Genomic DNA, 24,563 nt, shown 5'->3' with positions numbered 1-24,563 from the left:
AGCCTGGGGCAGTGTTGGACGTGCTGGAGGACAGGGCTGCCGTTCAGAGGGGCCCAGCAGGCTGGAGCTATGGACCAACAGGACTTGTGGAGCTCAGCACAGACAAATGCAAAGTCCTGCACCTGGGCCAGAACTAGCCCATGCATCAGCGCAGGCTGGGACTGACTGAGCAGGCAGCAGCTCTGCAGGAATGGACCCCAGGCCCTGGTGGACAAGTTGCACATGAGCCACCAGAGAACCCTAGAGGGAATGGAGACTGCATACTGGGGCTATATTAACAAGTGTGTTACTAGCACATGGTGGGAAGTGACTGCTCCACTCTGCTCAGCACTCATAAAGCTAGCTGTTTGGGGGCCCAGGTATAAGAGAGATGCTAATAAACTGGAAAAAGGCTGGGAAGGGCCACTAGGATGGCAGGCGGTTGAGCAGAGGATGCAGGAGGAGAGGCTGATGAGGCTGGGTTTTTTCAGGCTGGAGAAGGGAAGGCAAAGGGGGGGATTTAATTGCTTTGCTCCACTACCTAAAGGGCGATAATACAGAAGACCAAGATATACTCTTCTCAGAAGAGGACAGTGAAAGGGCAACAGAGAACAGACACAAGCTGCAACACAGGAAATTCCAGCTGGGTGCAAGGTAAAATTACCTGGAATGAAGGTTGCTTAGCTGGAACAGGGACTCAGAGAGGCTCTGGAGTCTCCATCCTAGGAGATTTTCAAAATTCAACTGGATGAGGCCCTGAACAACCTGATCTAACTTTGAAACTAGCTTCACTTTGAGTATGAGTTGGACTTGAGACCCCCAGAGGTTCCTTACGTCTTCAATTTCTCTGTGACCCTAGGAAGTACTGCGTTCAGCTCTGGGGCCCCCAACATAAGAAGGACATGGACCTGTTGGAGCGAGTCCAGAGGAGGGCCGCAAAGATGATCAGTGGCCTGGAGCATCTCTCCTATGAAGACAGGCTGAGAGAGTTGGGGTTGTTCAGGCTGGAGAAGAGAAGGCTCTGGGAAGACCTTATTGTGGCCTTCCAGTACCTGAAGGGGGCCCACAAGAAAGCTGGAGATGGACTTTTTACAAGGGCATATAGTGGTAAGACAAGGGGTCATGGCTTTAAACTGGAAGAGGGTAGATTTAGATTGGATATAAGGAAGAAATTCTTCACTATGAGGGTGGTGAGGCACTGAAACAGGTTGCCCAGAGAAGCTGTGGATGCCCCATCCCTGGAATTGTTCAGGGACAGGTTGGATGGGGCTTTGAGCAACCTGGTCTAGTGGAAGGTGTCTCTGCCCATGGCAGGGGGGTTGGAACCAGATGATCTTCAAGGTCCCTTCCAACCCAAACCATTCTATGATTCTGTGATTCTATGATTCTATGATTCTATGATTCTATGGTTCTATGATTCTATGATTCTGTGATTCTATGAATGAGGGTCAAGATTTATCCAGCATGTACTTAATGGACCTCTCAATTTTTTCTCAGCCAACAGAATAAGCCAGTAAGTGAGGTCCTGGGACAGAAGGCCTGTGTTTGGTACATTGGGTCGTATGAGGGAGAAGCTGAAGCTGGAGAAGATGCCATTCCCATGCCAACTCCTCTGTGCCCCAAGCAGCACAGCACAGAGCAGGGTGGCAGTTGCACCTGGCACATGAGGATTACCAAGGAGGCAAGATGCCATGGCACTGCTCTGCAAACTCATGAGATGCAAGACTCACCAGGGCACAGGAAGGGTGCCGAGGTGGGAGTCAAGCATGTGAGCAGTTTCAACAAATTCAGTTTTAAGGCCATGTTTGCAGCCACTGGTCCCGGGCTGTTGCAGGAGTGGGGAGGACCCTGGCTCTGGGTACGAGGAGCTGCTTTGGCTGCCATCTGGTGAGCAAAGCCTCCCCCTCCGAGCGCTCCCATCCCACCCCATCTCCAGGGAACCCACTGCACCCGAGGTGAGTTGGGTCTAAGGGGACAGTGGGGGTGGCCATCCTGCATCATGCCTGGGCCAAGGAAGTCCTCACTCGTCTGTGCCAGTCTATAGCAGCTTCTTTGCACCATCACAGTCCCTCCAAAAGGCTAATTTAGCAAGAGCAGAAAGATAGTCTAAAACAAGACATCTGAATTCAGTTTCTGGCTCTGTCTCAGATTTCTTGTGCAATTGTTGAATTTGTCTGTCTCAGCTTCCATCTGTACAATTGGAGTTGTTGCCAGTTTTGTCTATTTAAGGGTAGTAGGTGGTTGTACAGTGAGACCCCGGTTGAACTGGAACTTTGAGCCATTCTCCTCATTCAAATATATGAAAATCCATTTGGAGCAAAAAGGTACTTATCAACATGACAACATTATTTCTGTCATGTAGGTGCTACTTACTGTACCTTTAGTAATTTCTGGGACATTAAATTCATATGATAAATTACTGAAGACTGGAGAAAATTCATTCACTGGCTTTATCCTGATGTAAATGTAGATGATATCTGGAAATATAACAGAAGATTAAATCATAGTTAAGTATGGCAGTGAAATTTTCTCATGCATATATTCAAAATACATATGGTATTCTTCTCTCCACGCTGTTACAGCACAGGGAAATATCAAAAGTGTAAAAGGCATACTTACTTGAGTAGTTAGGACGGGCAATATCTTGCACCCTGACAGTGAAAGAATAAACTTCAACTCCTAGATTAGCTGGGTTTTCTAAATCAATACCTTCAGTCATCTAAATTAAAAAGAAACACAAATGTATTTATACTTCCTTACAAAAAGCTACAATAGACATGATGGCAATTACTTTTTTCAGTGTTCTTTAAGTGTGGTCTCCCCCTTGGGTATATAGAATTGCTTTGTAAGACTAATATAGGCTATTAATCAATTACAGGATTGAATTCCAGGCTTTTTCTACATGTTCACGCTCTGGTGTCTCTTGACAATTCAAAACTCTTTCTTTCTGCCAACAAAATATCTTCCCCTTAAGTGCAAGAAGTTTTATCATTTGGATCATAAGGTCTTGGCCTTTTACCTGGTTAATTCAAAGAGTATGTAATGAGATGGCTATTTGCTGTGCCCTTTGTTGGCTCAACAAGAATCTGCTATTGCTAAATAGTAATAGTTACTCCTTGGGCTCATGCTTGCAGACATGTATTAAAGGCATCAGGTTCAGCCACAAGTGTTTATCCAGGAACCAAGTTGTTACTAAATGGTGGCTCACACATATTTAAACCCTAATCTCCTGAACTCTCTGTCTTTCTGTAGGAGCCTCATAAACTCTGGGGCAACGGGACTAAAGCACAAGCATCCACTGTTTATCACCTACAGAGAAATTCCTGCAGGGACAGGACACTTCAGATAGCTTCTTACATTATACATACGTGGTGATCAAAGGGCTGACAACAATCGTATCCTGTGCAGCAATGAAAATGCTTTTTATGTTGGCAGATGAAGCAGCTAAGGGCAGTGCTCATTGACGTGCATACCTCAGATCAAAAATTAAAGTAAGCCATACAAAATTGTTTTACTGCTCCTGTAGCACTCTTGTCTTTTAGACAGAATGCGTATTTTTTGTTATGTTTCCCTTTTTCTGTATTTGTCCACGTTTCTTTTTAAAGCAACAAAACAACCACCATCACACATGTCCAGCAACTGGTGGGGGTTCTGGCCAATGCAAATATGCCAGCAGCTGTCAGCATAAGGAACTCATATTTTGACATGCAAAATAACACAAGTGCAAATCCCACCACACTTTTGTGAAAATTTACCACTCAAAGTGGTTTTACAATTCTGACCAGTGAAGCTGGGAAGTAGTTACTGAGTGTGGGATTTCTCAAGTATTTCAATTCTTCATACTGAATAGCAAGGATCTTCCACAGTCTGTCATGAATAAATGGGTATGAAATGGCATCACATTTCTCTGTTTATCCATATCAAAGTTGGTGCTTCACACTCCCTAAAAAAGGATTTTTTTTTCAATCATATCTCGCACATTTATTTAAAACTGGAGAAAATAGTTCTCTCTTCACCAAATTCTGTTGAATCCATAGAAAGCATCCTATCCAACGGTATGTAGTTCGCATCCAGTCAAAACAATCATTCTCCACATCATACACACTGTGACATGAATTACAGTAATTCTTTTTTTTCTTGTACAGACAATGAATTCAAAGAACTTATAATATTTCCGAAGTTGACTTCTGAAATAGGTCAATCTAAAATAAAGTCACGAACGACTGACCACAAGTCTTCCAGACACAGTGGACTCCAGAGCAAAGTTATTGCTTCCAAAACCAGATAATCCAGTGAAATGAAATTGATTGTTTGATGGATCAACATCAATATCTTTACAGTAATTTCTAAGATCAAGAAGAAATGTCCCAGTAGTTGTATTTTCATTCGCTTCTTTCCTGTTTAAAACAAACATGTTTCCCATCAGAGCAACTTATATTTCTCCTCTTGAACTTTTCGTATATTACATGCCAAAGCATTGACTTCCATTTATTTTCTAAGTGAAATCCTAGACCTAAATAGGCAACAGTTGATGAAGCAACCCAGTATCTGACCCATGCGCTGTGGTGGACAACAGCCCTGTACAATGGGCAGGACATAAACATTTAGCCAGATCCAAACCATAAACCTGGAACTCAGCTATACGTCAGAAGCTGCCACAAGATCTTAATGTTCAAGGTTAGTTCAATTAGTAATTAGTATTTTAAAACATCTTTACAACATTCATTTCTTCAGTATGTTATAATGTTCTCCTGCTGAGAAGCTTGTTGTTTTCTCCTTCCTAATAGCTGGACCATTCTGCTTTTTTGTGAAACTAGCATTTCTGGCCCTGCTGTTGACAGTGAGGGTCCCTGTGATGCACATAATGGAATTGGGGGTGGATGGTGTCAATTTAATTTTTTTTAATTGAAAAATGAAAAAAAAAATGAAGAACCAACTGAAATACCATTAGGTCCTGATTTTGTTCCCTTGTGCAATCCCTATAAGACTAGTTCTTTATTTGATCACATTTTTTCCCTGAAGATTTTTGTCTCCTTCAGATCAAAATTTAAGCTCACTAGATAACAAAGAGACTGTTGTGTTATTGTCATGGATGTTGTAACTAAGCAGCGCTCTGAAGAATTGGATTCTCTTCCTGCCAGTACGTAAAACTATGTGATTTAAATGTAAGACATTTCTATTAGATAGTGAGCAAGCAATTTAAACAGATACCTACTAACTGAGTATTCCTCATTGCATAGGTTCTTGGCCTGAGACGCTGGGTTTTTATCTGCAGGACCATCAAACTAACCTAAGTGCACCTGAAGAACTGCACTATGCAATGCGGTGGACCCTGAAAGATCAGAGCGCAGGCACATCAAACACTTCAGATGGACAATTTTGACTTCAGTCTTTCTATGACTCACTTGATCTGTAAAATGGAGTTAATGTTATGTTCTCATCTGCAAGTATAAACTACCCGATCATCACAAAGGTCTCAGAGCATTCATAGCCATAGCAAAGTCCATGACTAAGTTACTATGCCCAGAGGACACCTATAACAAGAGGCGATCTGGGCTCTAAAGACCTTGCATTAGACAAAAGCCATGCAGGTCACCAGGGAGAGGTTTAGAAGAGAAGATCAGGAATTTTAAAACAAAACTCCAGAACTGACTGGCAAGCTTTCCCTCATGAATGATTCCACATAGCTTAGCATCAAGTAAGAAAGGAAGAGCCTGGATCTGTATGGGTTAGAAAAGTAACTAACACATGGCTCTGATATCCTAAGGGTTTAGGTATCTGAAAGAAAGACAAATAAAGTGTCTGACTATCCACAGATATTTTTAATCCAAATTTCCAGTTTGGACATGTCAGGAAATTGAGTTTTGTGCCCTAAGGCACTTAGAGTGAACACTAACCTTTAAAGGCTTAAAGATAAATGTCCATTTGAACCTCTAGCTGTGGGAAGTCTGGGGACCCTAACTGATGTGCCCTAGACTGCACACTGGTCTGGGGCAACAAGGCAGCACTAAGGCAATGAAGAGTCTCAATACCTGAAGGTAGAAGGATTGCATTCTGGTGGGTTGTCATTGATATCGTCAATAATGATTGTGATCTCCATTTCGCTGGCGTGACCGCCGCTGGGACTGTCCTCCACCCGGACTATCACTGAAATGTTAGGATGGAGCTGCAGTGGAAGGGCATCTCGGTTGATTCTCCCGGTCACCTGCAGCACTCCAGTCGCTGGGCAGAAAGCAGCCAGAAGTTACATGCTCACCGTGGAGGGAAGTAACAAACACTCGTGGTATACGTGCAAGAGGACAGGGTACCTCAGCAGACAGGTAGCAGCATAAAAAGTATTCTGTTCTGTGCAAATCATGTCTGGTTTAGTTATTTTTTAAAATGATACAAAATGGCTCTGAAAGTTGTGTGTAAGACTTTAATGGATAGATACCCATTGCTCAAAAATACACCATAGGTGGCCTCAGCAGAGGGCTTGGAAAGCAGTTAGATTTCCCTTACGCTCTCAAAAAGCTAGTGCAAGTCAGAGTTGAGTGCACTCACAGATCATCAAGGACAATGACGTGCTAATGCCTGGGCTATCCTTGCTCACTATCTAGTAAGGCCGCTTCACTTTCTACTGTTATCATTCAAGCATTCTTCAGCACCTCTAAATCGACTCACACATCAACAGAGCTGCTCGTAGCTGTGACAGATTGCGCCAAGTGCTCTGGTCAGCCATTCACTTAATAACTTTTTCCACTTCTGTTAGCCTCTGTTCATAAAGAAGATTTTTGTGGCAGAGCACAGTACACCTCCCAGAGCACAAAGGCAGTAAAGGAACAGTGTATATATCCTCTGCCTTTTGCAGTGTAATTGAGGGGGAGGGTGGCAATACCTGGCCAAAGGACATAGGGAATCCAAAGCATTTAAGGATCATCCTGATCCCCCCACAGCACTGTGTCGTGTGGCACCTCTTACAGATGTGATAAGCAGTTCTAAAGCCATAGCAGACAAGGAGCAAAGCAGTCACTGAATGCCAGCCCTGAGGCAAAAACCTCAGGGAACTGGTGCATGCACCCCAGAGAGCACGGGGAGACAGGACCAGCATCAGAGAGAGGACATTTTTGGATGAAACTGAGGTGCAGATTTGCTGTGCACTTCAATGCTAGAGGAGATTTCAGGCAGGAGAGAGGATATTATGGTCTATCTGTGTGCAGCTGTTTCAAGAGCCCCAGAAAGGTCACTGCAGTCCTCAGAGATTAAAAAGAAGTCAGCTATCTTACTTCTGCCGAAGGGACTGTCACCCTCCAGCCATAAGTCAATATTTGTCAATCAGTCACCTTTAGTCTACTTTCTTCAAGATGTCTTACTGAATCTTGGTCAGCTGACCAAAGAATTTGACCCTAATAATGCACTGAGCATTTCTTATTTCTAGGGGTAGCCACAGAATAAAGTAAGTCAATTTAAAACTAAGGCAAAAACATTTTCTCCCAAGTAGCCACTCTCTTTTTTGGGTGTCAGAAGGCACATTTTTGTTCGTCTTACATGGATTTATGGAGAAATATCTGTCAGAAGACTGGATGCTGTAGAAAAGTCTGCTGGGAGAGTCTTCATCATCAGGATCTTTAGCTGTTATATTGGCAACAACGGTGCCCGGGCTTTGCTCCTCTGGAATCCTGTAGATTCTTTGTTTTCTACAAGATAAAACAAAACTCAGCAAAGCGCACATCTGTGTTTGCAAGAGCAGCTGATCACAGACTTAGCTGAGCAGCCAACTGTAGCAGCAGAGCCATGGCCATGCTGGGCTCAGTGATGGCTATTTGCATGTCAGAGTAAATATCCCAGTCACTGGTTCTGCCAGCTGGACGTGCAGCAATAGCTGAAATGGTATGTGGTCATAAAGCATGACATAGCCACACAAGCCAGTGTCCTTCACCTGCAACTTTTTCACGGTAAAAGCAATTTGACTTTCACAGATTCATGGAAGCTGAAGATGGAAGGGGCTGTTAAGTCATGCAGTCCATCTCCCTACAGAGCCACCAGCTTGTAAAGCCACTTGCTTTAATTCCTTCATTTGGCAAGAGAAAAACAAAGATAGAAGCAGTAATGTAATTCATCATCTTTTGGAATGAATTCTGGAGGCTTTTTGGGGACAACAGTATTACTAAAAAGCTGAGTTGCCCCTGCAGTAGGTGGAGGCAGGGAAGAGCACTCCTGTGGGTGCCCACCAGATGAACATGCTCCAAACTCCCAGCAACATCTGTCTGTCTGATTCATTTTACATAGAGAAAATGGTTCTTTACTGCTGCTGTTTGGTATGCCAGTGTTCCCAAATTTCCCATGAATTAAGCGAGTTTTATAGCTCAGATATAGTCTGGCAGGCAATTGTGCAGGATTGCTTATAATGGTTGCAGTTGCATGTTCACATGGGTACTCAGGTATGCAGTTATGGTACTTGAACCACATACAAAAACAGGCGTGGACAAGAATACAAAGACTGCAAGGAATTTATGAAGGCTGACTTATTCTACTGAAACACACACAAACACACAAACATCTCCTGTTTCTAGAAATCAAAGGGAGTTGAAGGTGCTCAAGAGTTCAGAAAAGCATTAGGAGTATGTTTCAAGACTGAATCCTTTTTGAACATTTTAAGCTTCCTATGCCACCACTTAGTTAATTGACTAGTCTATATTTCCCAGTATAGGAAAGCATGACCCCTTCGTTGTCCTCGGAAAACCAACATCATGGGGCACTTAGCAATTGGAGCAGGGAATTGCAGAAACAGAACAGAAGATCCCATGCCTCCAGGTTTCCACTTGCAATTTTAAAAATGGTTAAGAAGACACAGTATCTTCAACTGTTTTGTCAGCTCATATGAACAGGAAAGCATACAGGAGAGAAACCACATAGGGTTTTCCCAGTAAAAACACCTAATTTACAGCCAGAAGTAAACAAGGAGTTTGTGAAGGCTGCGGAGTCAGTGTGTTTATTAAGTTTCTGTCTCACTCTTGGCATTGGGTCTCTTCCTTCCTTATTCTCCTGTTGCTTCCAGAGTCACTCAGAAACAAAACAAATAGCAACAGCTCTCCTTCACTGCTACCAAGAATGCCACCCCAAAATGCCTCTCTGATCACTGGGGAATACGGGAGGGACAGCTCTAACTGGTTTTGGCTCAAAGTACGGAACTCCCTATGCCCACAGGGACCACAACTCCCACCTCCCTGTGGACAGCAAACTCGCCACAGCTCCACCTTCGCAGCCCTACCAGCCCCCCCTGCGCCCTGCATGGGCCGTTGTGCAGTCCCCACCAGATCTCTTGGGAAGAAATGGGATGTTTTTGAGCACATCCCCTAGCACCGAGTACTAGTACAGCTGGGGAGGAGCTGGGGCCGCTTCCTGTGCAGCTACGTCTGGGCTGTGTCCTGTTGTCCATCTGTCTGCCACCTGCCAGTGGCTTTTTACAGGATGGTTCAAGCAGACCTTTTAGACATTGCTATGTAATTACAAAGGAAGCACGTGTTTGTTTTCTTGTCTTCTCCTTTGTTTTCCTGACTCCACAAGTTTTCCATTGATTTTAACAGCCAGAATTTCAAAAGGCTGAATGCCAATGTAGTGTTGTGAACACCAAGAACAGATGTGCTTGCATATACTGTGGGAACAATTTAAAAAACCCTTTGAAACTCTGTTCTTGACAGCTTTGATTGGGAGAAAATAAAGAAGGTTTGCTAACTCATCGAGTTTCCCCAGCTCCCATCCCAGCACTAATTATTACAGTGTCAGAAAGTACGTAGCCCCAGCATGCAGCTCACATTTTAGCACAGGAGACACCATACATGTGCATACTGAGGCCAGCTCATGAAGTGTAATTTAATCTAAAGTTCTTTACAGCTGAACTGCAATTTTTGGTCTGTAGTGTCAATCTAAAAGGGAGAAGATTCAAATACCAGGCCTTATTTGTGCCATATGAGAACTGAGTCTTAGACCTTAGGTGTTATGGATGCTCAAGTCACTGCAGTTTTCACTAATTCAAACAAGTAGATAAATATTTAAAAGAGGTCCTTTAGCGTTCCAGGCATAATGATAAATAAACAGAAAGGGCAACATTTGGAGGAAGTAATCAGTCTAGAACACAATGTGCAAACGTTGGCACTGGGAAGAGGATTCCTCCTGCTTGTAGCAGTACAGCAACATGGAGCGAGCTCTTAACCTTATTGATTATTGCAGACATGAAGTTTAAGTATTAAGTAAGCAGCAACAACAACAAAAAAATCCATGTCTGTTTCTAACATTTCATTCTTCTATTTCTTCAGATTCTCTACCCCTTTACCCAGCAAGGTCCAGATCCTTGGCCTCAGCCCAGGAGCCATGCATTGCTCTGGCTCCACAAAGCACCCAGAAGATTGCTCCAAACAAGTGGCTGGAAACCTCTTGGCATGGCCCAGGTGCTACCTTGTCTTCTCCTTTGCATAGATGGCAGGAGGGCAGCCATCATAAATATTCTCAGCAGGGACCTTGTAGAGCCTCAGGATCAGGGGGTATAAAGAGAGTGTCTCAAATCCAATCAATCAGTGTCTCGTGCAAGTGACAAAGATAAATCAACAACAGAATCAGATCGACTGAAACAATTGTCAAGTTCCTGCTTCAGAAACAATCGTCCATCGTGTTTTCCACCACAAAACAGCCTGCTGGTGGCACAGGTATATTCTTTCCCACTTTTTCCAAGTTCTCAACAATATTCCTGGCTCCAAGTAAAACTCCACTAGTCTTCAAAAGCTATTTCTGAGTTGTGTGTTATGACACAATTTCCTGCTTATAACACAGTAAGAGACAATGTTTCAAAGATCACCGGGATTGTTTACAAGTGTAAGTGTCTGGGAAGAAGAGGAAGACAGATCAAAAGTGAGACCTTTTTATGTCTAGACATTTCTGCATGAATAAACATCATTATGGCGAAATGCACATCTGCATGAAGGGTAAATTCTATATGATTGTATTCACACAGGGTAAAATTCATCTCCTTGTCTGAACTTGTCCAAAGGTCTTTGCATGGCTTTAACCTCTCTAAATGCTAACAAGTACAACAAGCTTGTTTGGCGGTTCTTAGCATGAAGGCAGAGCCTGGAATATTTGAAACTATTAATAATATAGAATAAAAGAGAGAAATGAGGGCAGAGCTTTCCAGTACAAGAACAGGAATCATAATTAAATGAAAATACTGTTTTCAGTAGTATTTTGTTGTTATATTTACTTGCCCTTATGTTACATCCTCCCATTGGTGCCAAAGAAGTAAAGCTGGGAAAACATCTACATTTCAAGTACAACGGAAGTTTTTCACTCACGTGGTAAAGTAAGGTCTTTCATCATTGATGTTAATTATATTTATATTCACTGTTTTCGTCAAGTTGAGTCCGTCTGGATCTGTCACTGTTATATTTAAAAAGTAACTGTCAAATAAGAAAACAAACCAAGAATCATTCTGTGGCTATGTAGGAAAACATTTCTCTGCCTACTGTAAGCTAATAGACCACATGAATAAAACACATTCTCACCAGCGTGGATCTTTCTCATAATCAAATTCCTTTGTGGAAAAAATGGCTCCGCTTTCAGAGACTAAGAATGGCACTGGTGCAGGGAGCAGTGAATACTGAAAAGAAGAGAGCAAGAAATTAGTCTTTGTATCTTTAAACATCCCTCCATTCATTCCTTGCCTTGTAAAATGGGCCAAGTTATAGTACAGTATATTTGCCTCAAAACTTCGCATATTGAAACGTGCTGACATACAGATGCCAGCACAAGTGCTAATCATCTGAGCTGAAGCAGCTCAAACTTGGTCGTACGTGCTTTGCTTGACAGCCGGTGGAGAGTCACAGACACTGAATTACATTAAAGCCCACACTATTCTCTACCCCCGTGAACTCCAGCTCTGCAATGAGAATTTAACATAGAGGCCAGCCAGCGGAGCCACAGCGTGGTAGGCAAAAGTTGGCTTTGGGGGGGCAGCAGAGTATATGCACAAAGGAGAAGAGAGAGAAGAAGGGGTGAGGCTGGATTTGGGGGGCGTAAGATGTGCCATGCAGGAGGCAATGGAGTTCAGGGGTCCGGATGATGGGAGAGGCCAAGGAGGGGAGAGTGGACTTTCACGGAGTATATGAGGGTGTGAGGCTGAAAGGTGTTCACAACAGCTCGGTGTTCATGCGGCTGTTCAGCGGTGGCATGTAGCAGCAGCTGCTTTGTGCATCGCACAACACAGATGGGTACCGCACCAGTGCACGGGTGCAGGAGGGAGCTGAGCACCCAGACACCCTAGGCAGTAGGGAGGAAGGCAGCACCCTGATCCCCATGGCTGCAGGGTAGATACTGCACGCCCACCATGTCCTCCCTGCTATCATCCGCATGCCTCTGCCAGGCCACGACCGATAAGCCCTCAAGGACATTTCCTTTGCTAGTGCACGTGTTAATAATACTCAGAAAGTCTGAAGTATGCAACATCAGAGGGTCATGCACCATACAAATAATCTGCAAAATCCACTGAGCAGATCTGTCCAGGGGATGCAACTGCTCTCGTGTTATCTTTTGGAAAAAAACAGGAGGCGTAGAGAGCTGAGTGACACAGCTTGCCTCCTGCAGTGATAGATTTAATTGAAATTGCTTTTAAAAAAAGCAGCTAGGTGATCACAATTCTTTTAACAATTTTTTTGCCAGTTGACCTTTCTAAATTCCCTCTCCAGATTATTATTTTAGCTGTTGCCCAGTATTTCTATATTTGCAGCTTCTTATGCCTGAGCTTCATCAGGGGTTAGAAGGCATGTGGAACTCGCTGCCATTGCTTTCAGAAACAAAGCAGAGCTAAACCCCAGGCCTCTGCTGCCTCCTCACTAGCTCGGGTTTGGTGGTTTGACTGGGCAAAGCCTGAGGACAGACTTCAAGGTAGTTGCTCTCTTGAATAATGCTACATATTGAAGTAGCATCTTCAGGTTCAGTTCTCAAATGTGCTGTCTTTTATAAAGCCAAAGCCACTAAAGGAAAGCTACAACACAGTTCTTAGGTAAGTGCAGTTACTCTTCCCCGTCTGCAAACGAACATCACTTTCCAGAAAATTTTGCTGATACCAAGAGTATTTTAGGTCAGCTAACACATTTTCTTAACTGAAGGTCACAGTTTGCCCTGGGATTGTCAAAAAGCTGACATTCAGTTGCCTTGTAAGTGATTTCCTTACTGTCTCGTTTAAAGGAATTTACATTGTGATACAGAAGGTTAAAAATTTTATTTACTTTTAGTCACTCTCATCTACAAGAACTGTTTTGCAAACCATTTTTTTTTAAAAAGACAATTTCTGCTGTATCTCTGATTAACTACATCAAATTCTGCTTTCAATATCCCTTAATTTTGGAGGGCTGAGAACTCAAAATACAATTTGTATCCAAACATTGAAGCTGGGTTTTCTTAGTTTATTATTGAAAATGCTTCTTTTTTCCTGACTAAACCTTTTCCCGTGTTCCTGATAAGGAAGGAAGTTGTTGAAAGATGATAGCAATTAGCATTTCAGATACAGTGGATTATATCATCTCAGGATTTTTTTCTTTAATACAACTTACTTTGAGTTTAGCATTCTCAGGATCAGCTGCATCAACTTGGTAAATGCGTCCCCGAGGTGTTCCTTCCAAGACATAGATCATTACAGCTGCATGGATATAAGTGTACTCAGTGTTAATTGGGTAAGAATAAAGGACATGGCAGCAAACATACCGATACACTGAAGCTGTCCAGACCTATTACTGCCTGCTGCATCTTCTCGCTTCACAAGTGTAATTCCAAAATCATCACAAAGCGTGCAAATACTCAAAAGATAAAAAGAAACCAATTGCATATCTGTAAACAGGCAACCATCACTGTGAGTTGCAATATGAATTGTGCCTTCAGGAGAAAGACTGATCTTTACATACGGCCTATCTTGAGCTGCTCGCAGGGTACGGAGTAAAATGATGCATTTGGGCTACGCCTGTGTCTTTCTTTACTATGCAGATGGGGAGAACGTAGCCTTGTGCTAGGTCCCCATTGCCATCCCCTCCCTGTCCACCCCCTGTCCCCTGCCAGGAGAGCTCAGAGCCATTCCTCTTGAATTCTTCTTTTCCTTACACCTGCAAGATACATAAATAGCGGATGGTCTGTGCTGACTTAATTTTTTGCCTTACTAAGGGTGCTAATTCAGTGCAAGGTGTATTTCTTTCCGCGTCAGGAATTCTCACAGCTGGGCCATCCTGTACTGGGCCACTGGCAACAGGCTTAGCTCTCCTTGGGTATAGTGATTAACAGAACAACAGATCTTTAGATCACATTATTTGCTTTATGCCCTTTTGTGTCTGCTGGACCTGCTGTTTCTAGACTATTAATTTCCACTGTGACCCCTGCTGACTGCTGCTTCTCATCAGAGCAGTGGGAATCCCAGAGCAGCGTAATGAGTTGTTCCCAGAGGACAACAATATGAATATAAAGTTTAATGAGAGGGAGATGCTTTTTCATAACCAGCGAATGTGCAATTAGTGTCTAATTGTAGCTGGTACTGTTAACTAAAGCCACACAGTTAGACAGATCAGACATCTGTGCTCACCAATTTATGGCAGCTCTAGCTGAGAGTGAAGCTGATGCACTTATTTGTAACAAGCTCCCACGTAGAGTGTGTTTCATGCTGTGCTGATCCCCTGAAGTGTCACATTTAATTATTATTAGATTCCAGCAGCACCCATGATATGCAAGGCACCAGCTATACTGAGAAGATGACACAGCCTCTTCCCGAGGGGAAGCTAATTTGCTTTACAAACTAAGTATTGTATGGAAGCAGGAACATCAATGTGCTTTGGAGGCATTAGAGAAGCGGGCTGGATTTGAGCATTTGAGCGGGTCTGGGCTGAACCCGTCCGGGCAGGCAAGCCCTGCCCTCTGCAGCAGGCAGAAGTCGAGGCTGCAGCCACATTGCACCACTGACCGCTCCAACGGCTGCGACTCGCAGCCTACGTAATGCTGCTGCTAGTCCAGATCTGTCAGGGGGGGTTCAGCAGCCAGCTCCCAACACCTACCATGAACAGATCACAGTTTGATATTTTCAGATAGAAAAAAAAAATTGAATATTGAATTATTGAATGCTCTTCTGTACAGTGCTGTTAGAATATCAAGACTTCAAACAGACTCTCAGTACCTCATGAAATAATAAGGGCATATTTTTAGGCACTCCCTGCGCTGTTCTGTCTGTGTGTGAACACATAAGAAATACATTGCTATATTCTGTTGCCTCATGGCACAATTTTTCCAGGTTCCTCTCATTAGTAAATAAACAAGATAAGATTGCTCAGAGAGTAAGACAATTATTTCCTCTCCTTTTTATTGATGGTGTTGGCACTCGTATTAGGTACTGCACGCAAAGCCTGCCCTGACAGCCGGGGTCCAGACACTCCAGCCTCATTCCTAAGGCTACTGCAAACTTCTCCCTGTTGCACCTTTGCCAGTGGTCTGAAAGTAAACCCGGTTAAGGCCATCTTCCCCACACAGGAGACAGAACTCTCTGCCTCTTTCCATTTGCACCACCATACATCACAATCTCCGAGATCTCACTCTTCAAACTGATTCTCCGCTTAATTTCTCACGTGCAGGTGCAAATGCAATATGCAGGTGTAAAACACTGGCAGAGCAATGTTTTTATCATTTTCCCTCAGAAATTCTTGCACATACACAATATACACTGATTTAAATTTATCTATCTTGCTTCTCCAAATCAGTCCAGTTTTCAATGCACTACTGAAACATGTACCCATACTCAATGGTTATATCCCCACCAAACTTCAAGTTTCTAATATGTATTAGACATGCAATACCTCTAGGTAGGTATTAATCTCATCAAAAAAACCCATACATATTTATTGGTATAAAAACCTTTTTTTTCTTATAATTTTTCAGATGCTTCAAAATGGTTAAATCATTTTTGGTCAAAGCTTCAAGAAAATTGAAAGGGCATTTCCATAGATGAAGCATACCAAATATTTGTGTAAAATAAAGCTCTGTTAAAAAGTACCCTGTTCCTCCCTTGTTTTCCTAAAGGAAAATGCTTAGACCACTTTAGCTACAGGCACGGTATGCAGCTATAGTTTTTCTTAATCTGATGTCATCTTTTCAAATATTGTTCTTTTCAAGTACCACCACTATCTTACTTTGAAATGCCATATTTCCTCGAAATACAGGACGTTCATTTTGATCTGTTACTTGGACAGTCAGTATGCTAAGGTCCGTTCTCCCAGCTGTGTCTTCAACAAAAATTTGTAAATCAAAGCTCTTTGGCATAGTTTCATAATCTAGGACAGGGTTTCCAGTGGTAACAACCTGAAAAGGAAAGATTATTATTAGCACATGAGGCAAGAGATATAAGTTATAATCTATACAAGTGAATACAAGTAAAGGGACAATTTCCATCAGTAAGCAGTAAGTATTTTAGATCATCTTCTGCTTGCTGGCACATTTCTTGTCAGTGGCAGAAACGTGAGAAAAACAGAGTGGAAAGACCAAAATGTTGTGGCTTCTTGGAGCAACTCAAGGACCACTTGTGTGAGGGACAGTTTGAGGAGGAGAAAGCCTGGAAGGAGCTGTTCTGCCTCACAGGCAAGGCTTTGCCTTCAAGGCCAGGACTACATCTTCCAGGTACTTGTCTGTGCTGAGTCCTCGCCTTTCCACACCAAGCTCCAGGAGCAGTCGAGGTGTGATGAGACTGAAAACTGGGAGGAAGCCCTGCAAGACACAAGGGCAGCTTCACTATTTCTGTGAGTCAGGAGCACGAGGGGGAAGACCTTTTACTTGCAATAAGGAGCATGGGGGCAGGAGGCTGTAGAGGCTAGAAGGTACCAGCCCCTTCCTTCTCTAAGCTGTGTCTGGGAGAAGACTTGCAGGAAACCAAAGAAAGGGGGGAGCTGCACGAGCACACTGTATGAGAGAGGGACCAGAACTGTTTGGTGAAAATCGTGAACTAACTAAAAAATAACACAGGCCTTAAGCTTTGTAAGATTGGTAAGGCAAACATTTGCTTTGGGTTTTTTTTTTTAAAGACTTCCAGCTCTGCACATCACCTCTTAACACAGGAGATGTACAAGCACAAGGCTGACATTCCATGAAAAAATATTAAACACATTCATTTTGGCTTTAGGATGAGTCCAGAGCAACAGCAGGATGCTGAAATATGCCATGATATTCACTGCTGAAACTAATAAAGAAACAAGAACTTTCCTTTATTGGACAAGAAAGGAAAAGGTGACTGTTAAATTTGCTGTGTAGCTACAAAACTCTGAAGCTTGAACACCAGTAGCAGGGGTGCTGTAGAACTGGAGAAGGAGAAGAATTGGGGCTCACAAGTGTGTTTGACAAGGAGCGCGTCAGTGTATTCACAATACTGCAGAGTGGAGGACCCTGGAGAGGATGCAGGAGGAGACCGATGAAATAAATCCTTGATTTTAGATGAGATGCCGTGGCCAGAGGACAAATGCAAAAGTGATGTCAGCACAATTAGAAGACAGAAGCCAAAATAGAGCCAATTAACAAAGACAGTTGGAGGAGAGTGAAAAGAAGCACAAGGTTTTATGCCTTCTGGTATGTAAAACAGCTGCTCTCTGGAACCTTGTGGATCTTTTTGTTACAAACTGCAGAAGAAAACAACTGTGTCCTGGATGGCCTCCTTCTCTCCTATGTTGTGCAAATAGAAGTTTCCCATAAAAGTGATGCTAACTCAGAAAAAACATTCTACAAGTGCTGCCTATAACAGCAATGGGAAGGCTGCTCTCCAAAATGAATGTTTGCTAAATACAGTAAACAGATGCAATGAATTCAAAATGAGAAACTGTCCAGTTCTAAGCAGAAATTATGTGCTCTGGGTATTATCCCTCCAGTTCACAGCCAAATATTTTCATTGGTGTTGTAACTACAGCCAGAGTGCCTAAATACACATCTTCCACCCTCCTTTATAGAGACTTTGCAAGTGAAGATGTGAATCTAGATGGTCTCTTTGTAGGTTGCTTTTGAGAACAGCTTGCCACTCGTGTAGGCTATGAGCCACAGTTCACCTCTTCTCCAGGTAGGAGCAATGTTTACTGATAAAGGCAGCACTATACACACTTGAAGCAGCTGCAGACTTCATGAAAGGGGGCCTAGAGTCACCCCATAATTGTCTACCCCTTGTTCCACCTGAGAATTCCACTGCTCCCTGCTCGCCCCTTCACTCCCGCGATGCAGAAGCAGCATCGCGAACAGTATCAAGGTAGTTTCAGGCAGCAGTATGTTTTCATGCATTCAACACATCTTCTGCCCATGGGATTCTTCAAACAAGAGTAAGGCGAGAAGGCATAGGCAGGGCTTAGATCTCAGAAACTGTGACTTTCTCAGAAATCTCAAAACGTATCAAGAAATGTGATATTGCCTTGGCTTGCTGCAGCAGTAGCAGATGTGCTTCATAAATACAGAAGACCCTGTGCTAACAGGTACTTAGCTAATCTGCAAGCCCCATAATTCATACATTAAATACTTCTTTTTTCTATATCTTAGCAAAGATTTAATGGCAGTAGGTAGCACTGAGGTGTCTCATTTTGGATCACATTACTTTTGCAAAATATTGTACCAATCTGCTACAACATAGCATAAATAATTACATGTAGCAATGCTCATCAAATAAATGAACTAAGGACACTCGTGTATTTATCCTTGCCTTATGAGTTGTAATTAGCACTCAACTGCTGGTTTGCAGAATTCATACGTAGCTTCCTTTATAATTTTCTCATGACTGATATTCACTGGCCCACTCTCTTTGTTTCAGTCCCTTGAGTGAGTTAGGAAACCCTGAAAACAACTACAGTTCAAGGAAGACATAGCAAGTCCTCACAGGCCATTCTGGTAATGGGGCTGTGGTATGAAATGGATATAAACTGGCACTTTGGAAGAAGTAGTCTCCAGCCTATACCTTTCTTGGCCATTCATTTTCATTCTTGTGTCACGCTCTGCACTGTGCTAGAACAAGAATTTCTCCATCATCCCTGCCATGAAAAAAATCAGAGAGACTTCTTATCTATTTGCAGGGTTATTTTTCCTCCAGTTTAATTTGTCAGTCCCACTCAACAAGCAGCAACATAAAATGCTTGTGCTGTACAGTGTAGAGATGGCATGGGACAGGAACAAGCAGGTATAAAAAAGGGCTATGTTTTGCAGCAGAAGGCATAGTTTTAATTCAAAATGCCAAAATACAGCCTAGGAAGGGAGTCCCACATTATGAATTCTGTCAGCAAAGCCAGCTTAAGGGACGTATCCATTTCCACATGCCTGGTGCATGCCCTCAGCTGAGCTAGTTCAGGTGTTTGTGCAGCCACATCCTATGCTTCACAGGTGAAAGAGGGCTTTTTTGAGAGTTTTTTCGAGCATTTCACTGATCTGGCTGGGGAGCAGCTAAGGAACCAGCAGAGGTGGCACAACTGAGTTTTGTACTCTACCGGGAAGCGGGAGCATGGGAACACAAGCAGCTCCCTCCCGCCAGGCAGGTTGGATCAATGAGCCACAACCGCTGAGGTCACAGTCTTACTTTCCCCAAATTTTCTCCCAGAAACATCAGCAAAGAGAACAAGAAAAGAGCCCCTGCATGAGTTCTGCGAAAACCTGAACTTCCTTGGAGACATCCAGAAAAATATATTCAAATTAACTTTGTAAGTCTCTACTCAGTGCCTATCTGTATCTTTTAAAGACAAACTTCAGTGTCACTGTTCAGGCTCAGACATAAAAGCGAGTTACAATGGGATGACAAGTTATCATGCGTTTGAATACTCATTGCCAGTGACAAATGTGAGCTAATACTTGCTAATTTATCCAGCAATTAAAATTACCCTGAAGTAATAGAAATTGCTTTGCATTTGCCATAGAACAAGAGCACACAATAGGTAGAAATAGATGACAGATGTGTGAAAGTGTGATAACTTCTTACCTCAAGACAATTTCCTCATGTGTCACAGCCTTCGTTCAGAATTAAATATGACTTTGATCTGACTCTGCTTACTTTATTTTGGAAGTGAGTCAAATTCATTTTAATTCTAGGTGAGAATGGCCAAAGAGAAGCTGTGTGTGGTTTAACTAAGCCACTTTAAATTCACAGTGACCTCATATAAATTAAGTCAAAAAACTATGGACAAATCCTCAAAACAGAAGCAGGTCCTATATGTCCTTCTTCACCTCTTTTTTTCCAAAAATCACATTTTTTTTCTATCACAGAGTAAGTGGAATTATAGTGATAGGTGGTTTTTGCCTAGATGCAATTAAAAATTATAATTGCTGTTGCTGCTTATTTGTCATATCTATTACAGCATGTCCAAATACTACCACAGTCTGCATTTGCAACTCTTTTCTGATGAAAAGATGAGTCACTGTGTGCTGTCAATGCTCAGTAATCCAGGAAACATCAGCCTACATGACTGAACATTGCTAAACGTAAAACTCACCCTGTATTCGAGATCTCCTTTTGATTCAATATCAAAAGCCTCTGTAAGTGGATTTGAATTTACTATGGCAGGAAGTATTGCAACACCGTCAGAAGACAATGGAGAAACAGTTACATTAAAGGTATAAACTGAAACACCAGCTGCTGAGTTTTCTTCAACGGTGCTTGTTGCAGGTAAGCCCTTAAGCAACTGGGTTCTTCTTCCTGCAAGATGAAAATGAATGTAAAATTACTTCTGGGAATCTTAGGCTAGCAGGAGCACACAGCTTGTGCCAAGAGCTGCCATTAATGAGCAGAAAACGGTCTGATTCTCTTTTTGCTTATGAATGGTGGCATTGCACAGTAGTAAATCCAGTGCTAATGGCAAAAGAATCAATCTTTTCTCTAATTCAGTACTATACTATACATCTGGAGTGGCTGATATTAAAGTAGTATTGTTATTGCATTGTTTGCCTTCATATATGCCTTCATATAGAAGCAAAGAAACCGAACATGTTTGTATTATTTCATTTCACCCCCTGTGCTAATTGCTGCCTCTGTGCACTAATCACATCAAAAAGCACCTTGAATCACACAGAGCCGTCTGCAGCACCCATTTCCTTCACTTTCCCTTTTCTTATTCTTTCTAGCACAGCTATGTGCATGCCTGGCTCGCAGTAGTGCGAGTTAGCAACAACTTCGGGATGTTGTGCTGTTGTGTCTTCTGCTTTGAGCATGGAAGAGCACCCTCCATTCCCTGGAGGAGATGCGGGCCCACAAAAGCACCCTACAGTTCAGAACTGCCTGGAAGCAGCACAGAGCGCTGCGGCATCCAACAGCTTTGCACAGGCTCCTTGTTCCTCAGTGAGAACTCTGGACTCCCCAGAACAAAATCTGTGCTTACTCTGCTGTTTAGCCTGTGTTTTTTGTTATTTTAACAAAGATCTGTAGTGCTTTATCTCATGAAGACTGTCTAGAAAACACAAATCAGGACATCCCTAAACTGGCAATGTACCTCAACATGAGACTATGGTAAGGCTTAATGTTGCTTGGAGGGACTTCGCTGGCTTGTCCAAAACACTTGGCAAGAAAGCTGGCTGTGTTCAGCCAAACTTCCGACATACTGTGTGCCAAAACGCAGGCAGATACTGCTCACTCAAGGGCCTGGCCAGGCTGCTCACACACCAGCAATTACTGTAGCAAAAGCTCCATGAAGTCTTTATTTTTGCTGGGCAGCTGCGAGGTAAAAAGCTGCTATAGGAACTAGTCTGAGGCCATTAGGGCTTCAGCATGTTTCCACTTGGATGCTCAGGCTCAGCCTGGAGCTTGGGAACATAATGCCAAGGGGAAATCTGCTGCTTTGCAACACCTCTGCAGTGTGGGACAAAACCATCTCCCTTTGCCCCTTCTCATGTGGCTGGGGAAGGATGGCCCACACCAGCTACCAAAGAGGCACTCTAATTGCCATTCCTCCAACAGCAGCAGGCTTTTTAATCTGGAGGGCAAGAGTTCAGCTCTAATACTTTCCAATGACGTTAGAAGAAGCCTTAGTGACTTTTTCCCCAAACTATCAAACAATCTTGTTTCCCTACATCCCTAGAAAAAATTTGGAGCATTTTAGGGATAGCCCACATATGGCCTTTGTGTGATAGACATGGCTCCTATTACTGGCCTCTCAAATAACTGTTCCCCATAGGATCAGAGAAGACGTAGGATCCCAGTGCCTTTGCTATATGAGAAAAAAAACTAATAGCAGTAGATGAGTCCACAAGACAAAGCATGGAGTCGAACGGTCTCCCTTCTTCCCGCATCCCACCCCAGGAGGCACTTGGCCTTGCAGTGTTGGCTGGAGCACTTCTTAGAGCAGTGTGACTCCATCAGACACCTCCAGTTCTTCCTCTTGCAGCCTGCAAGACTCACTGCATCATGGGGAGGAGAAGGAGGGAGCCCAGGGGTGTTGTTCATGTAACCAGCCATACTAGGCTGTGGTGGGAGAGTTTGCCCCTGGGAAGACCTCTTCTGAGCACAGGGCCTCACTGGTAAGAGGCAGAGCTGAGGCAGTTCCCCGGAGCCTCTCCACAGCTGCACAGACGTTCCCATGCTCCCACACTCCAGATACAGCAGGTCCATGGATCACTGATATGGCTGGGATTACTCTGGCATTCATGGAACAAAAGGTCTTGGAGATGATCTGCAGGTGGGTGAGGTACAGGCTGGGATGTGGGAGCCTGTGAGGTGGGAACTGCCTGTAAGAGTTAATCTGAACAGGTCACACTGACACTCCGGTAGGACTGAGTTCAGCTGAGCTGTTGCTGGTTTATGTCAGTGGAAGCAGGACCCACTGAAGGACTGAGTTTTTATCAATATGTTATTATAGATTCTGGAAAACATCATCAATAAAAATCGCCCATGCAAATGAGACTGGGCTGAGAGGAGCTTCTGGGGATACAGTTCCATAAGTGGAGCTGAACTTTGAATATAATCTCCTGGGGACAGTACCTGATGAATCCAGCTCCCTCAGCAAGCCACAGTTCATTAATGGAAACCATTCATAAAATCAATTAAATAATTTATAACATCTAGAAATGTAGAAAGAAAAGAGTTGCTATTTTTATATTATCTCTAAAGATTTCATTGGCTGTTTATTCAGGATTTGTCTTTCTAAATCACAAGTTCTTACTTCTTGCTCCTTATTTTTAACTGAATTTTTCAGTACTGCATCTAAATGGCTTCTTCTTCTTCCAATCGATTTTACAAAAGCTCTCCTTCCATATTCACAAGTCCTTGCTCACCTCCTTACTTCGGAGAACAAAACATGCCTGAAGCAATTTAGTACATTTATCAGAATTACCAACCCCAAACATTGACAAATGCTGAGTCCAAGACAAAGCAATCATGATACTGGCTTTGAGAAGTATATGTATATTTAAGTCTTATTTAGCTGTGATTTGTTAGTCTTTACAGTGTGCTTGAGTCACACCTTCAAGCTTTTCTCTCTCCGCAACCATGCAGGTTAGAAAAACACTATTTTTCAAGGAAAGCTGAGATTCACATGCAGTGCCCTGATCACAGTTTTGGGGACATCAGGAAAACTACCAAATACTGACAGGTTCCTGAGGGTTGGCAGAACTCTTTCAGTTCCTTGAGAGCAGTGACCCTACCTGAGCAGCTAGCTTGCTACAAGCAACACTAAGTGCTCCATGAGCCACACAGACTGCAGTTTGAAGATCTACCTTAAGTTGCTAACGTGCACATATTCATATTGGCAAATCTCCCATGTTTTGACACTGGACAAAGACAGTGATATTACCCTACTAATATTCTCCACAAGTGTTTTCCTGTTCAGTCCTGTTTGGTTGCTTGTTTTACTTCATCAAAGAGAAATGTTATCAATATTTGAAAGGAGACTACGGGAGTATTAATACTAGACATATTGTTTCCTGGAGAGTTGACCTCCTTTCCCAGTCCAACACTGTCACACTGAGCAGTGGCTACTGCACACAAAGTGCCTCATCCAGCAAAGTGTCTTAGCAAGGAGTCATATTCTTGTCTTCATTATACTGTTGTAACCACAGAGCTCAATCCATTTCAGTAGGAAAATAATTGTTACTTGATTTTTTCCATCCGTGTCTGATCCCTAAATATGTCTATAAAGCTCCCAAGAGAAAGCGTAACAGCCAACAGTGTTCTAATTTTAGCAGCGTAATGAAATCATGTTCTTACCAGACACTACTCTCAGCAAAATGAGGAGAAGGAGCATGCTCTTCATCGTTTTTACGACCCTGTCCTTCATGTTCCTAGGATGAAAACTGAAGGAAGATTATGGTATGTTTTCCCTAATTTATATCAGCTCCACCTAAATTCTTCCTCTTTGTCATGTTGTGGAGTGAGAAACGAAACAAAGGACCCGTGTCTCTAAGGGAGTTTCTAAACACCGTCAGCTTGTTTGCTTGTCAGAGAACTGCTCCTTGCTGACACTCCATCCACAGACCTGGGCCACACTTGAGAAAACAATCATTAATAGTCCTTTCAATGCAATCGTCTTATTTACTGAAGCATTATCAAAAGAATCTAGTACATTCTAAATCTGGAAACACCGTGCTGCTTTCATTGCTCTGGC

At 42.9% G+C, this 24,563-nt stretch overlaps 1 protein-coding gene across 1 annotated transcript in view; it reads right to left on the bottom strand.

Annotated features, from left to right (window-relative positions):
• The window catches only part of CDHR3 (cadherin related family member 3), a 40,029-nt gene extending 15,740 nt beyond the window's left edge, over window positions 1-24,289 (bottom strand). Inside the window, exons 1-11 of the mRNA XM_087764075.1 lie at window positions 24,167-24,289; window positions 20,466-20,668; window positions 16,164-16,332; window positions 13,560-13,645; window positions 11,514-11,608; window positions 11,304-11,408; window positions 7,507-7,655; window positions 6,012-6,201; window positions 4,208-4,376; window positions 2,599-2,698; window positions 2,358-2,456 (exon numbers count right to left, since the gene is read on the bottom strand). Of these exons, the coding sequence (XP_087620201.1) occupies window positions 2,358-2,456; window positions 2,599-2,698; window positions 4,208-4,376; window positions 6,012-6,201; window positions 7,507-7,655; window positions 11,304-11,408; window positions 11,514-11,608; window positions 13,560-13,645; window positions 16,164-16,332; window positions 20,466-20,668; window positions 24,167-24,236 (1,435 nt within the window). The 5' untranslated portion in view covers window positions 24,237-24,289. The remainder of the gene's footprint in view (window positions 1-2,357; window positions 2,457-2,598; window positions 2,699-4,207; window positions 4,377-6,011; window positions 6,202-7,506; window positions 7,656-11,303; window positions 11,409-11,513; window positions 11,609-13,559; window positions 13,646-16,163; window positions 16,333-20,465; window positions 20,669-24,166) is intronic.
• Window positions 24,290-24,563: the final 274 nt, after the last annotated feature.

Source organism: Nipponia nippon, unplaced genomic scaffold, assembly GCF_047370975.1.
Source record: "Nipponia nippon isolate SJK-2023a ecotype South Korea unplaced genomic scaffold, ASM4737097v1 scaffold_3, whole genome shotgun sequence".
Lineage (NCBI taxonomy): Eukaryota > Metazoa > Chordata > Aves > Pelecaniformes > Threskiornithidae > Nipponia > Nipponia nippon.
Note: the sequence above shows the minus strand (reverse complement) of the source record. Positions and strands in the feature narration are given on the sequence as shown.